Below are 15,810 nucleotides of genomic sequence, written 5' to 3' on the forward strand. Positions count from 1 at the left end.
TTCCTACCCAAAAATACAAACACTGTTTTTAATAAGAAGAATATTGCATTTTTGAAGTATATATTCTAAGGACACTATTTATGTTTTGAAAAATATGGGGTGATTATTTAATTGTTGGATCTAAGAACATACTTCGTAAGTATCATATATTTTTTTTAACATTCCAAAAGTTTAGACATGAATTGAACCATTGATTGTCCTAATTTGTAGTTTTTTTAGGTGAAAACTTGAAGCTGTTAGAGAGCAGGTTGGAACATGCCCAACTAAACCATGACATTTCCTAGAACATGAATACAATATTCTTGCAAGATGTGTTGTAGGAGCATAAGTTTTTATAACACATTAATGTTTTTCTTGTCAAACAACCTATTGGTATTGACTATCCTTTATGTCATGAACTAGGCCGTAGTAGTAAACTGCCTCAAGTGACAGTTGTGTTAATATGTGAAGCAATCAGTTGATTGAATTCTTTGATTGCGACTCAAAATGCTTGCCTCAGTGGGGTTCTACCGTGAGGCACGCATACATAGTTCAATTCTCATGTGATTTACTCCTTACATAAACCGAAGTTATATGTGCATTTAGGCATACTCTTTACCATATTTGATTTATTGGGCATTTACATATTCAAATTTGAACGTGAATTAAGAAAAAGTTTATACCATGTCTGAATTCGATTATAAATTTGAAATCCGACATTTCAATTTGAATCCGACTTAAATTCATAGCCAAATTCGAATCTTATTTTTGAATAAGAACCAAATATGAACCGCATCATTATATATCAAAAAACAACTTCCAAAATGTATCATATTCGCATCTATCTAAAACCAAATCTGAATTCGAATTCGATGGAATCAGTGAGATGTCACTTTCTAAATCTTAATCTGATCCGATTGATTAAAAACTTATTTTCATATCCGAGTTTTGTGACACAATTTGGTAGTATAATCAATCTGAATCTGATCCATTGATATCCTTAAACATGATCTCTCTCTATACAACCAAAGGAAACCAATGAATATTTTTCATTATTGGTCCTAAGGGAGTCCACCGTACGTCGAGTTTCTTTCCAGCTTGACAAAAAAATAAATAGAACTAGAAAAAAAAATGGCGTCCCCATGCATGTTAAAGGTTCTCGCAGCATAATTGGTTTCCATCTTCCTTTCAATATATCAACTACATTTTTTGACCTTCATAGAAGTCATCCAATAGATGACCTGATTGGAATCAGGGCTGCCTCATCAAACAGGTGGTAGCTGCGCATGTTCGATAACGTTGCTGCCAGTCAATCAGCCAGTCATTAATTTCATTCTACTTATTAGATTTATGTTTATGGCAGGGGCACAGTAAAAAAATATATATATTATACGGCATCAGTAATAAATTTTAAATTTTTAAAGAAATGAAAAAAATGACCTTAAAGTGTCAATATAAAAATGAGTTTTTTTTTCCTGTAACTCCGTGTGGGCAATTGCCACACTTGATTCTGCCCCTGCCCTGCTCTATGGTTAGTCCCAAATATCATTATAGTAACATCGTATGACACGGCCCGTATCCGTTCACATTATATAGGCTCATATCAGCTGACATGTATTGTCGGCCAGCTGATATTAAAATATAAGTTAGGAACTCTTATCTTTAAATGTCGAAATTAATCATTGAATGAGGAAGATATATGACCAATATTACGTATTAATTATAAACAAACTGATAAAGGGAAGAAGGGTCAATTTTAATATCGATAAAGATTAGTTTCAAAAGGCATAGCGTAACTAGTCAAGTTATGGGCATGTAGGAAGATAAGTCTTAAATTTGATTCATATCGATGCTATGCTCTTATACATTAATGGTAGGGCGCGACATTTAAGTTGAAAAGTGTACTGACCAATACCAATGTAGATCAAAAAGTTAAAGTTAAGGTTTTTTTTTTTTTTTGATGAGTAAGGATCCTTCAAGCCTCATGTCAAGTGGTAATATTGAACCTATTGCTCACCGGAAATATAGAATACTGCCTAATTCATACCATCATTTGAAGATGTTTTTTTCCTACAAGTATATTGATTCGAGCCAAGCGATTCAAGCTATCTATAATCTATTTTAGAAACAACGGTAATAAGTATTTATCTTAAAAATTGCCTTTCCCACGGCATATATATTTTTCAGTTTTAAAAGTCTCATATCAAAAGCATAATGTTCTACAAGGATGCCAAAGATATGTGGCCCTCTAAAATCAAACCTCCCCTTTTAATTAAAAAAAAAAAGTTTTATATCACGTGAAGCCGGATCAGCGTAGGTTTCGTTTTAATTTTTGTTTAATGACAAAGATGAATTCGTACCACCAAGAAGATAATAACATAAAAAGTTTACGTCAAGTTGAAGTTGATTTACAGTCGTCAACTTCGATCATATTTTAACTTGGGGATAGTTTCACAGATATTTTTTTAGTCTGAGATAGATAAAATAAATATGGTCTGACATGCTTGGCTATTTTGTTGGTCTGATTTTTCATCAAGTACATTTCACGGGCACAATGATATGGATAGATATTTTTTCTTGGCCACTGAGAAACTTCTTAAGAATTTTATGTGTCCCATTGCGGAATCGAACTTTCGACTTTTTCATTTATTATGTGAGAAATCACACAAACTTTGTCGTCTGTTCAAAATCGTAAAATAAGAGGGCGTTCTGCTTGGAGAAAGAATACCCTTTTTTTTCCTTAAGATGTAAACAATTCCTTTTCGGCATTCCTAGAAATCGAGAATTCTCTTGCTCAGAGCATAGATCTGCTTTGCCCTATGCAGTGGATTAAACGCTCTTAAGATTTGAACAGACTCCACTTTGAGCTAAAGAACTCGAATTTCCGAGTCGAGCAGATGTCCTTTTCTGTTCACGTGTCCTTGTGACGATCCTCCCTGAAAAGATTCCGACGAAAATTCAGATGAGAGAGGGGGAGGTGGTAGACGTGGTGAGGAGAGAAAAAGTGATGGTAGACTTGGCAGGGTGGCTGCTGGGGTTACATCACCAAACTCAGAAATTAGAACGGCGACAAGTGATCTAGTCGTGTTCCTCTTTTCTTCGCCCTTCTCTTGCCTTTACAGGCCAACAGAATCAATCCTCTTCCCTACCAACATCAAGAACAGGATTCCACGAAGAGAGAGAGTGGTTGATTGGTTCTACTTCTAGTCCTTGCTAATTCACAGATTCAGCAGGGAGACAGCGGGGGAGAGAGACAAAAATGGAAAGAAGAGATTCGGTTTAGAATAAAATATTCGAAAAAGGGTGTTGTAATGCAGATGGGAACGTATTGGGGATCACTCGAAAGGGGAAAAGCAGAGGACGAAAGAGAAAGAGAAAGCGGAGGAGACGTCAAGAGATTGTGATTTTTCTTTGGTGGGGGGTTGATGGGTTTGCGTGGAGTCGAAGGCAAGATCTCCTGGTGGTGTTTGGTTGGGAGGAGAGCTTCTCGATTCTGGTAAAGAGTTCGGCCTGAATTTGAGCCGACAGATGCTTTGGTTGGTTCATAGCAGCAGCAGCACCACCGCCGCCGCCGTCGACCAACTCTGCATCTCGACCATAGATCCAGGGTCTTCCTCAACCTCTCTGAATCTGGATGGACGCCACCACTCGCCCTGCCGTCGTCATTGATAATGGAACCGGGTGAGTTTCGCCTTCCGTTGCTTCTTTCTTGACGTCGTTTTCGTTCTCCTGAATTGAGATTCGTCGCTTTTGGGTGTAATTTTGCGCTGGGCTTAGGGTTTTCCGCCATTTATGAGCATGCCTGCTTTCTTCTTTCTTCTCGTTTTTTGAGAATTCTTCCTGATTTTTGTCGAATAGGAGAATTGGTTCGTTGAGTAGGAGTAGATATTGCTCCGCTGAACTTCTAGTGGAAATCTCGGGGAGATCAATCTCTCTCCTTGAGCGTATTTTCAAAGAAGTTTCTGGTATTTGGACAAACTGAAACGCGCAGATGACAGTATATAATGCTTCTATTTTAATTCACGCCACCTGCTTTTGTTTGAAATCGACTAGAGATGGCTCAGAGTTGTGGTCTGATGTACTTGATTTTGTTTCTCGATTTGAAAGTTCTCATTGAAATGTGTGGCGTTTTATGCCTTATAATAGAGTACATAAAGAAACGAGGAAAACAGAAAAGTAGGCATCGGAAATGATAATTCATGTAACTTCTCTCGCATTTACTGTATGGCTGGTTAGTGGGGTTTGAGGGATCTGTAGAGCGGAATGCTTGTTATATGCTGGGAGGCCCTTCGGATATTTTGTTTCGCTACGAATGGGAAGACTTCATGAATGAATTAAGTCATATGTTCATTATTTGCATGTTTTAGTAGCTTTTCTTATGCCAGTCCAGTAGGCTACTTAAAGCTTACTGATGGTAGCTGCAACTTATCTGATACTCAAGGAACTTTGAACTGAAAACATTTGTTGTGCCTTTTTCACCACTGGTTGCATTTCTTAACTCCCTGTGAGTATCAACTTAATGAAACTATGGCCTAAAGAAGGAAAGCCTGATAGGTTCCTAAAAAGTCAGTTTGAGAATAATCCAGTTTCTGATTTCTTCCGTATCAAATTCTTCAAGTTCATTTAAGAGGATAATGAAAAAAATGCTGCAGATTACTTCAACTTCCTACAGTAGAAGATGCAAAAGAACTGAATACTTCAAGTCTGGGTGTGTAGTTGCCCACCCTAACTTTGATCAATAATTTGTGTGTCTCCACCACCTTGAAGCTGCAATTTTTGTGCTCAAGCTTCAGAATGCATGTGCTAACTTGACCCATTGAGGCACATGTTTTAATTTGAAAAAGCTTCAAGGGAAAAAAATGGATTGCTTGTATATACAGCTCCTGACATGACCTAGAAAGAAATATTATTTATTTTGAGTGGGACCATGTTGAGGATTTTAGAATACCAAAGTGCAGACCACCTTCACTTCAGTTGTTTCTTGATGTATGAGGTTGGTGAAAATAATTGTTTTGGACCTAGAATACAGTGACCTGCATTATTTTCTTTCATTTTTGTGTTATGGTGTTGGAAGCAGCATATTTTTTTCGTTTTAATTGGCCTCAAATGGCATGTGCAAGGACTTGAGATTTGTTCATTATGTGGTTGTACTTGAGAGTGCTGTTACTGGTTTAGTTTGTGCCAACCCTAGTTTGTGTGTCTCTGCTCCTGCAATAAATGTTTTCTCTTTCATATTTACTTGGTTACATGAGTTCTTAAAAGCTTGATATTGGAGGATGTTTTCTCTTTCATATTTACATGGTTACATGAAGTTCTTAAACTATGTATGAAGATGGAAGCTTGAATGCTGTCAAAATGCTTGCTTCATATATTATCTATGTCACATAGGTAGCACCGCGGTTGTGGGTGCAGGTGCAAGTGTTGCTACATGCTGACTTAAAAACATGGGTATAGGGGTATAGGATGAGTATATGGACAGGCACAGGTGCATAACATAAAAACACAATAATGATAAATAGAATATGTCTAGTCTCATTATCAACCTGAATGATTGAGATCAAAACTTGGACTATGTTTAATATGGAAAAGGAAGAGGAAGAAGAACAATTATAAAAAGAAAGAAAAGAAAAATAATGAAACTGATGGACTGTCAAATGTTTAACTGTAAGACCTTTTAATATATTCAACTATGGGATCCTCATTGTCTGCAACTTCACCTGTATATATGAACTCAGCCTTCTGCATTTATAGAAGCATTGGTGTTACATAGCATGTAATTCAATTATGCTCCATTTCATGGAATGGGGAAGATGAGAAGTGCTCTTCTACTAAAAGCAACATGGTTCTGTAACTAAGAAACTGTGATTCCTTTGAAAAGGTAACTCCAACAATACTATTTGTGAAACAAAGGGTCTTCAGAAAATCTGTTAAAAAATGGATCAATAAAATGTACACTGGGAGCTTGTTCTCATTATAAGAAACATATATGCTCACATGCCGCATTCCATGAGAATGTCTGCAGAAATCATTAATTTTAGGATTAGAGTTTATCTGTTGCTTGCAAGTATACCAGAGCATTAGGAGATAATGTCTTTACTGGATCTAGGATGCTCATAGGCTTTGTTTTGGTGGTCAATCCATATGCAACACAAATTTGTATATAATCAGATTGTTGCAAAAGACAAGACCTACAATTTCTCTAGATGGCATTGTGATGGTATAAAATTTTGCGCATGGAGTTTGGACAATAGTTAGTCAACCTAACGTGTGTTCCCATTGTTTCTTTGTACTTCTCAATCTGAGTTTTTTGGATTCACCTTTTAATGTTTCTCTGCTTTTATGTTGCCTTTTCACTTGGAAACCTATGGCTTCCAGCATTTCCTTTTAATTCCAGAACTTCAAGAGAAGGGAAAATCTACATTTTCTGTTTGATTCCCCTTCAAGCCTATATGGCATGAAGATGTGTGTTCCTTCTCAATCTCTATACCCTGTATTTGCAATAATTTTTTTATGGAAAACTCAACTCTTAGCTGGACACCATTCAGTTTGAATTTCTTTCATTTAACTTCATGTTTCAGATGTAATTAGGTGGTTAAATAAAATAAGTCCGAACTTAAGCATGTTTTTTTATACCACGAAATATTGAGCATGTTTATGTCTTTGTAGCATTATCACAAATGTTGTTCTTGGGTTTGTGATGGATACATTGGATAGTTTTTTCTTGGGTACTAATCAAGAAATTTATTTGTCCTAAAAAAAATTGAAATATATTTTATTTTTATGAATAAAGATAAAAAAATGTGATTCCAATTTGGCGTTTGTTTCAAAATATCATTATTTTCTTTCACTTTTTTGGGTTTATTTTGCTTTTTCTATTTTTTCTTAAAAAAAATATCTTTATGACAATGCTTGGTAGTCAAAATCCCGATTATTCTACCTACTAGTCCAACTAGGCGATTGAGTTGACTGTCCCAATCTATGTTCTGGCCAGCAACTATTTGGTCGAATTAGTTAAGCAGTCCGCTTTGTTGTCTGCTAGTCTTTTAGGATCTTGAACAAGCTCTTTGACAACTTAGGTTTTCCTCAATTTTTTCTGTTTGTAACAGAAAAGTCCTGAAGAAATGTGGTTGTGTTCCCATATCTACAAAATATGCATGTCACAGTCTGAGTCTAAATACTGTTTTATATTAGGTTTTTGCTACTTTTTTGGCTTTTAGTGCTGCATCAACTTGGGTTAAACAAAAGTATTTTTGCCTTTGAAAATTTTCCATTGAACTTGTACACACTTTCTCATTGTCAGTTGATTATTTCACATGAGTTTTTTGTGCATCTATCTCATGGAATGCTTTAGTCGATTTTTCATGCATCTCTCTTCGTTTTCTGTACAATTGCAATTATATGCATTTTGTCATTTGAATTGTCAACTGTTTCTATTTTCTACTGCACTTGTCTTTTTTTTCCTTGTAAATCTATTGATGATTCTCTTATCAGGTATACCAAGATGGGTTTTGCTGGTAATGTTGAGCCTTCTTTCATCATTCCTACGGTCGTGGCTGTAAATGAGTCCTTTTTAAATCCATCGAGGAGTTCTGGTAAAGGGAACTGGTTAGCGCAACACAATGCAGGTGTTATGGCAGATCTTGATTTCTTCATTGGTGAGGAAGCCTTGCAAAGAGCTAAAGCAAGCAGCACGTACAATCTCAGTTACCCTATTCATTATGGCCAGGTAGTGGATTTCACATTTTAGATTGACAAACCACATGGTTAATGCATTGTTCTTTGGATGGATATCTGCAGGCAATTTTTTTTTATTTTGTTCTTGAATGCTTTGTTGACCTTAAGCTTCCTCTTAGGTAGAGAATTGGGACACAATGGAGAGGTTCTGGCAGCAATGTATATTCAACTATTTGCGCTGCGATCCGGAGGATCACTACTTTCTGTTGACAGAGAGCCCATTGACTGCTCCTGAAAACCGAGAATATACAGGAGAAATCATGTTTGAAACATTTAATGTCCCTGGACTTTACATTGCAGTGCAGCCTGTCCTTGCTCTTGCTGCTGGATATACAACTTCAAAGGTTAGTAATAGGCTGTAGGCATCTTACATAGTGTTTGTGTCTTGTCACACGTGAGACATTATTGTCTGTGCTATCAAAATCCATCTATTTAACTTTGTTAAGGAAAGCAATAATTAAGTGTTTATATGACAATTTACTGGGCATATGATCATTGTTGGCTCGTCATTTTAGAGATTTGATATCTTAAAGGTTTCATTAATTGGTAGATCCATATAAATGTGTTCTTTTAATTGCAGAGTTTCTTGGAGTGGATATCAGGTTACTGCTGGCCCATTAGGGGCCAAGATACTTGGTGAAAAATAAGTTATTGAGTAGGTGCTCACTACTTTCCCACATCAATGGGTGCATGTGATTCTTGCAGCTCCCTTCCAACTTCTGGAGAAATAATTAGGATAACAAAGACATGTTTACTCTTTCCATTGGGCTGGCGTATAATGATAAATGCATGCTAACCGTGTTTATTTTGCATATTTCCTAAGTAGTTACTCTTCATTGCCTTATGACTCAAAAACTTGTTCTTGTTTCAATGACTGTCAAGATCTAAAATTAGTGCTTCCTTCACTAATATTTTTTATGCATATTCAGTTTTCACATATACTCAAAAATCTTACACACTTTCATAGATATATGTTTCTTGACTGTTTATCGGTCTTGCTTTATCAGTGTGAGATGACTGGTGTTGTTGTCGATGTTGGTGATGGAGCTACGCACATTGTGCCGGTAGCAGACGGATATGTCATTGGGAGCAGTATCAAGTCTATTCCTATTACTGGAAAAGATATAACCCTTTTTATTCAACAACTATTGAAGGTAGAGATCTTATTTTTGTGAACTGCAATCATCTGGTACATGGCAGAACTGAAATTCACAATGTTATCAGGGTATTTTTTTTAGGAGTTTTGCTTTGATAATGTTATCTTTTAGAATCTCTTTATGATCAATGTTTATTGCTAGCATTCTTCCTCCGTGTATAAGTATCCAATTTTTTATGCAGATTTTCCAGTTTTACTTCAATTACTGTATTCCCTTAGGCCACGTTTGATGGCTAAGAAAAATACTGTTCATCGAGGGGGTTTTTTCTTTTTTGTACGGTTTCAACCAGCACCATCAAACGTGAGAAAATTTACCGTGCTAAAAGTCGATTTTCAGGGTAAATTTACCCCGGAAAAAAGTCGGACCCGTGGGGGTCCGACTTTTTTTCGACGATTTTTTTTTTGTCCGTTGGGGCTTCTTCCATCGTGCGCGCTCCTCTCCCTCGCCACCGCCGATCGACCGAGCTCTTTCTCCCTCGCTACTGCTGCTTCCTCCTTCGATCGACGGAGCTTCTTCTATCCCCTTTTCATCACAAAGCCGGCCTCTTCATCTGCCGATCGACCGAGCACTTTCTCCCTCGCTATCACATCTTCCTCCTCCGTTCGAACCGAGCTCCTTCGATTCTCTTCTCATCACAGAGCCGGTTGGGCGATCGCATTTCTTCACAGGTAAGCTCGTTCCATTCCCCTCTTTCGCCCCATCTCTACTTCGTTCTCCTTTTCTCCGCAAAAGCTATTGTTCCAAACATCGATTCGGAGCTTGTTCCTCAGCTTCCGATGATCGACCCATCTGTTTCCGGAGATAAATGCATCTATTGGACTATCTAGGGTTGGATTGCCGTGTTTTATCCCTCTTCCGGCGGCATTGTGCTGTTCCAGCAAAATACCCTGCTACTATTCCCAGCGGCTTGTTATTTTCCTCCTCCGGCGACATTGTCCACTTCGCCATTGTTTCTACTTTGAAGACCTGATTTTGATATCCGATGTCTCTTTTTGTGATTTTGGGGGTGAAAGGAAGCAACTCTGAATTGTTGTTCTTTCATCGTTCGTTGTCCCTTTTCCTCCGACGACCTGCTTCTACCTGCAACCATGACGCCATTCATCAAAGATTTTCATTTTGCAGTCTAGGTGTGATGCTGTCTCTCTCTATCTCGCCCTTCCCCCTCAGCTGGTTAACATTCCTGATATGCATATTTGTTATGATATTTTTTTAATTTCTTGATGCCATCAAACATGGCCTGAAACAAGAAAAAGGGAAATTTTCCTTTCTGTCAGTTTACCGTGGAGAATTTACCCTTGAAAAAATTCCCCCCCAAAAAAATCCAGGCCATCAAACGTGGCCTTATGTATACAAGTCATATTGGAGTTCATGACAATGTTCTCTCTGCAGTTACATTCATGTGCAGAGGTTCCCGTTGGTCGTTGGTTTGTAATGTATGACATATTTCAACTGAAACAGCAATACTATCTTTTCCTTTCTTTGTTATGCCTGTCTTTTACTAGGTGTAGTAAGTGCAAGATGTAAGTCGCATGCATGTTCTTTGTTTCATAACCTTCAGCTTATGTTACATTAGGATAGTTATCCTGAGGTTTGCTTAAATGCGAAGGTTGTGAAAGAAGATTGAGTTAGAAAAGGACGCAGCTCCAGCATGGCCTCTGATAAGATTTGAAATTATTTAATCCATTTATGTGTGGTGGGATTTGCAATATGGGTAGTTACCATTAACTGACACTAGCTTTTTCTCTTTGGCTATGGATGCTGAAATGATCTCTTGATGAGTAAGATAATGGAATTGTCATCATCATTGTATATCAAGCAGATAATGGTGTTCACCATCTTTATCATCATGCATAGTATTTAATTTTTCTCTTTTTTTTTGTGGTACTCTTTCTATATTCAATGTGTTTTTCTGTGATTTTTTGCATATTTTAATTGGGTTCCCTGATTCTGCAGTCTACACTTCAAAGGGTTAAAATCAAAATGGCGTTCTACAATTTTGTAGTTTCATAGCCAAAATTTATTTCGGGTTCAGTCATTTACTGCTACTGTTGTTATCTAGTTTAACTTTATTGCCTCACATTCTGTATCTTATTTCCCTTTTCTTTTATCGGATGCCATGGATGTAGATCTTAACTTCATTCACCTCAAAATGAACACATTACAGTGGTGGTCCTTTCTACAAAAGTAATCCATTTTATATAACAGCTTGGTAACCTGTCTTTATCCATTAGGTAACCTGTCTTTATCTATTAGGCATCAATTTCAACCTTTTCATATAATAAGCCAAGAAGTTGAATACATGATATTGTACAGTTCTATGTTATTGCAATTGTTAGTTCTGACCAGTTTGTCCTCTTACCATTCTAACCACTTCAAGATTCAAGTGGGTTTTTTTGCTTGATCTGAATATTCAGAAATTTCATCTGGTGAAAAACACCAGTTTTGGCAAAAAAGTCAAAAAACTAAACATAAAAATTACCTAATCTAGTGCACATTTCCTGTGTAAGCTACAAGGTTGATCAAATATGTACAGCTATCACCTTTTTTTTTAACTAGTTATGATCCAGCAAGATAAGTTTTTTAGGATCTCTTTCCCTTTCTGCTTCAAATGTTAGATGTCTTTGCTCCGGCTGTGTCCACTTATTTGAGTGTTGGTGTATTTCTTTTGTGCTCTTTATATAACTAATGTGGCATGTATGGAACTCATTTATAGGAAAGGGGGGAGCATATACCACCTGAAGATTCATTGGAAGTAGCCCGAAAGGTGAAAGAAACATATTGCTACACTTGTTCAGATATTGTCAAGGTATTTTACTTGTTATTATCATGTCTGAGACATACTTTTAAGAGACCAAGTTTTTTGGAAATTCAATCTGCTTACAGGTTACATGGTTTTATTAGTTTGTTCTATTGGCCCATCTCTTTGTTTTTGCTCCAGAAAAATATTTGACCCTTCCATATCATCTTAAATTCTACCACCTGGAGACATGTTTAATGTCCTTTGTTCTGGAAACTCATACATAACAATGTTTAATTGTTCTACATAATTGCAGGAGTTTGGAAAACATGATCGTGAGCCCTCTAAGCATATTAAACGATGGACTGGTGTTAAATCAAAGACAGGTGCACCATATTCATGTGATATTGGATATGAGCGCTTTCTGGGTCCTGAGGTACTGACCCACCTTTATCTTGTTCTTGATATTATCTTAGTAGATCATGTTCATCATACGATGACAACCACAACATTGATCCTTATTTTGTTTCATTTTTTGCAAATTTAACCATGTAAATAGATTCTACATGTTGATTGGATTTTATAGGCTGAAAATTCTGACTGTTACGTTTTAAATGTTTATAAAATCCAATATATATGTCAAAATCATGTAGATGGTATGTTTTATTTTCCCATGGAGTTCACGTTTTTATCATTAGATTTGGGGGGAAAAAAGAAGAGAGAGAGAGAGAAAAAAAAAAAAGCCTCCTGTAGTGCAAGTCATTGCATTGATATACCATGAACATTGAGATTTAGCTTTTGTATAACTATGCAGGTTTTCTTTCATCCTGAGATTTATAGTAGTGAATTCGCCACCCCTTTACCTGTTGTAATTGACAAGTGTATACAGTCATCACCAATTGACACTAGAAGGGCCCTCTATAAGGTTGGTGTTCAATGTCTGGGGTGAATGCTATGGCCAGGTTGATTTACTGAATTTGTTTCACTATTCGACAATTACTTGATCTGAAAACATGGTCACAGAACATTGTATTATCTGGAGGATCAACCATGTTCAAGGACTTCCATAGGAGGTTGCAGCGCGACATAAAGAAGATTGTAGATGCTCGTGTAACTGCATCCAATGCTCGACTTGGAACTGAAGTGAAAGTGAGCATTTGTTTCCTATATTCTTGGTTGTGATGTGCTTGTTTCCATGTGAATGTTCTCACTATTGGATTTCTTCTTCCAGTCACAGCCATTAGAAGTCAATGTAGTAAGCCATCCAATCCAGCGGTTTGCTGTGTGGTTCGGAGGTTCAGTTCTTGCATCAACACCTGAATTTTACAATGTAAGTTTCATATCCTCTGATAGTCTTTTTTGTCTATCTTGATGTTTTAAACCTGCCATGTGTATATTAACAGTTTGAAATTCTATAAACTCTTAGAGGGCATTTGAAACCAATTCTGCAGGATGCAAGGAACTGACATCCAGTTCCTTGTGTTCACAGAATGGTGCAGGTGCATCAATTTGGAACCCTGTAATGCCAAGAACACATTCTACATGAAGCAGGAAAATGCACAGACTGGCCCATTTCTGTTCTCCGAGGAGCACTGTGGAATGGCAGAGTTCCAGTTCTACCATTTTCTCTCAATTTAAACACCCTCTACCTGGAGCATATACTCTGGCTGTCATGTATTTTAATTGGATACCTCTGGATCCATGTTTCCTATTTAGACAGCTAGAAATGATAAATTTCTCTGCTTCAGTGAAGGACTGATACCCAAGCTTTTATCTTCAATTCATTTTTTGACATTCTTTAGAGTTTAGATCATTGTGGATCTTCAGTTCTTTATTTCAATAGGATTTCAAACTACCTTAACTAATGACCATATGACTTTGGAAAAGCTTAACTGAAGGATCCTCTTGTGGACAGGCTTGCCATACCAAAGCCGAGTATGAGGAATATGGTGCAAGTATCTGCCGTACAAATCCAGTGTTCAAGGGGATGTATTGATGCTGAAATGGCTGATGCCTGCAACTGATCACCAGTTCTGAAAATAGACAATTTTGTCCGTGTGGAGCTACATCCTTGTGAGAGAGGCTTTCTAATTATATTTTTTTCTAATGAAGGTTGGGCCCTCGGGGGGGTTGTACTATAGCTGTTCATCTAGGTGTATAAGGCTTCAGTTCGATTCGGTCTGCTTCATCCATATTCTTTGTCAGGTAATAAATCGTGGTTGCTAGTCCCCAGTTAAGAGGTTTCACGTAGTGATTATGCCGGGAAGAAGCAGCTCATTTAGTAAACTGAGCTGGAGATTTTTATTGTTCAGCTTGGTTGGGTCAGAGTATTACTGTACAAGTGCCATTAGTTAAATATATGTTTATTTACTGGTCTTGTTTACCGAGAGAAGGAGAGAGAGGGAGAGAGACTGCCAAAATTATTATTATTGATTGTTGGTCTCGTTAAGGGGTCAACGATTTCACGCGCCTTTCTTTCCTCTCTTATGACTTGGTCCACATGGATGCTTCTAATGACAGGTAGAAAAATTAAATAGCCCTTTGATTTGATAAACTGACTTTTAATGCGGGCAGCTTAGAGGCAACTTCATGAGATGATCAGCTTTGACAGATGGCCACTAGTGCGATCTCATGCTTCATACTCTTTCATGTTTTACTGGCCCTTAAATTTTTTTTTTGTATATCTGAGAAGCACTATTTTACGCATATTTTATGTTTCCAACACTAAGATTGCACAGACGCATGAGCAGACTCAACGGCAAAGTTGGATGCAGTCTGCAATTTGCATACGGGCCATGGATATGTAACCTTTATGCAAAGCATCGGCATTGTGGATGATCATTATCTAGCTACACAAGGTTCTTGAAGTAATAAATTACTTTTAATGATCTTTTTACCGACTGTTCTATGGATTATATGACAACTAATCTTCGTGTTATCAAAATCCTAATCGATTTGAACGTTGACCACGCCGTCTAACTTTCCAGATTAAAACATTCGCTTCTGAGTATAATTGCATACAATTTGTTCAACCATCCTGCAACTGAATCAAATTAATAAAAATGGTGGTGCGAAGGGTAGTTGAAGGACCTTAATCGTCACCAGGAAGTGAAAAGGGTAAAGAAATAAATCAAGTGGAAATGGCAAACCAATGCTCTGTAAGTCATTAGATTAGTGTGGATGATGTGATCAGTGTAAGTAGTGCAGAGCCAAAAATAAATAAATAGATCAAAGCACTCGATCTTTGAAAAACGGGGTATGGATCCATAGGATAGCCGCAAAAGGTGGAAAAGGTCACTAAGTCGCTACCAAAGACTTCATAAAATGGCCAAATCTGAAGGAGAACCCCAAGATAGGCCTCGCCCAGCCCAGCCTGGTGAGTGGCGACGCCGGCAGTAGCCGCAAGCCCACAGACAGTCAGGATGAGGGAATTAGGCGAGGGAAATGAGAATGGGGGAAGGATGAGAGGCAGCAACGTCAAGCGCTGATGGTGGTGACGGCGAGGCCAGCATGCAAATTGAAAGGGGGAGAGGAGTTGACGGCAGCAAGAACTCCTTTGCTTTCTCTGTTCTTCACACAACGTGAAGTGAAACAGAAATCGTTGAGGTCAATTCGACCTAACCGGCCAACTGGGCCCTTGAAGGCCGGGCAAAGCTAGACGGGTTGAAAGTTGAAACCCGTCTAATCCACGACGGTACCCAAGCCTGGGCCCATGTCAGGCCAGATATTGGGTACCCATCGGCAGCCCAGCTCAGGAGGCAACCCAGCTCAGGAGGCAAGAACTAAATACTTGGTGTCAACTTCAAAGAAAATGACCATGAGACCCATCATCATGAATTGAACCGATTGGTAAAGTTTGAGAACCAACCCAGCCGTCCAGTTTGATTAAATAGTAAAAACTTCAAATGAGATCCCATTGCACATTTGGCATCTACTTTTACATGTAATGTAAGACTACAAATGGATTTGAATTCACAAATATATAGAAAATTTGAATCCAAAACTTTATTTTAGATGACGCACTCCAAACCTAAATTTCAGATCTGATTAAAACTCTAATATCGGAATTGGACATGAAGCCTACCTCTTTTAAGCCCCTACATTCATTAGTACGTTACAGATCAAAAAGCTTAAACAAATCCTTGTTGGAAGCCTGGGCAAAATCAGCAAGAGTTTGAAAGCTTAAACAAGCAAGAACTTGCT

General features: G+C 37.7%; 1 protein-coding gene across 2 annotated transcripts; it reads left to right on the plus strand.

Annotated features, from left to right (window-relative positions):
• The first annotated feature begins 2,694 nt into the window (after positions 1-2,694).
• Positions 2,695-13,984, plus strand: LOC116248505 (actin-related protein 3). Of its 2 annotated transcripts, none has more exons than XM_031621336.2 (10): positions 2,695-3,660; positions 7,471-7,705; positions 7,833-8,057; positions 8,721-8,867; positions 11,584-11,676; positions 11,924-12,043; positions 12,422-12,532; positions 12,631-12,756; positions 12,839-12,937; positions 13,097-13,414. In XM_031621336.2, the coding sequence occupies exons 1-10, from the start codon at positions 3,614-3,616 to the stop codon at positions 13,151-13,153; spliced, it is 1,260 nt and encodes a 419-aa protein (XP_031477196.1). In that variant the 5' UTR covers positions 2,695-3,613; the 3' UTR covers positions 13,154-13,414. The 2 variants fall into 2 exon arrangements, with proteins under 2 accessions (XP_031477196.1, XP_031477194.1); XM_031621334.2 differs by lacking the exon at positions 13,097-13,414 and adding an exon at positions 13,523-13,984 and having other exon boundaries at positions 2,698-3,660.
• Positions 13,985-15,810: the final 1,826 nt, after the last annotated feature.

The sequence above is a fragment of the Nymphaea colorata genome, chromosome 2 (assembly GCF_008831285.2).
Source record: "Nymphaea colorata isolate Beijing-Zhang1983 chromosome 2, ASM883128v2, whole genome shotgun sequence".
NCBI lineage: Eukaryota > Viridiplantae > Streptophyta > Magnoliopsida > Nymphaeales > Nymphaeaceae > Nymphaea > Nymphaea colorata.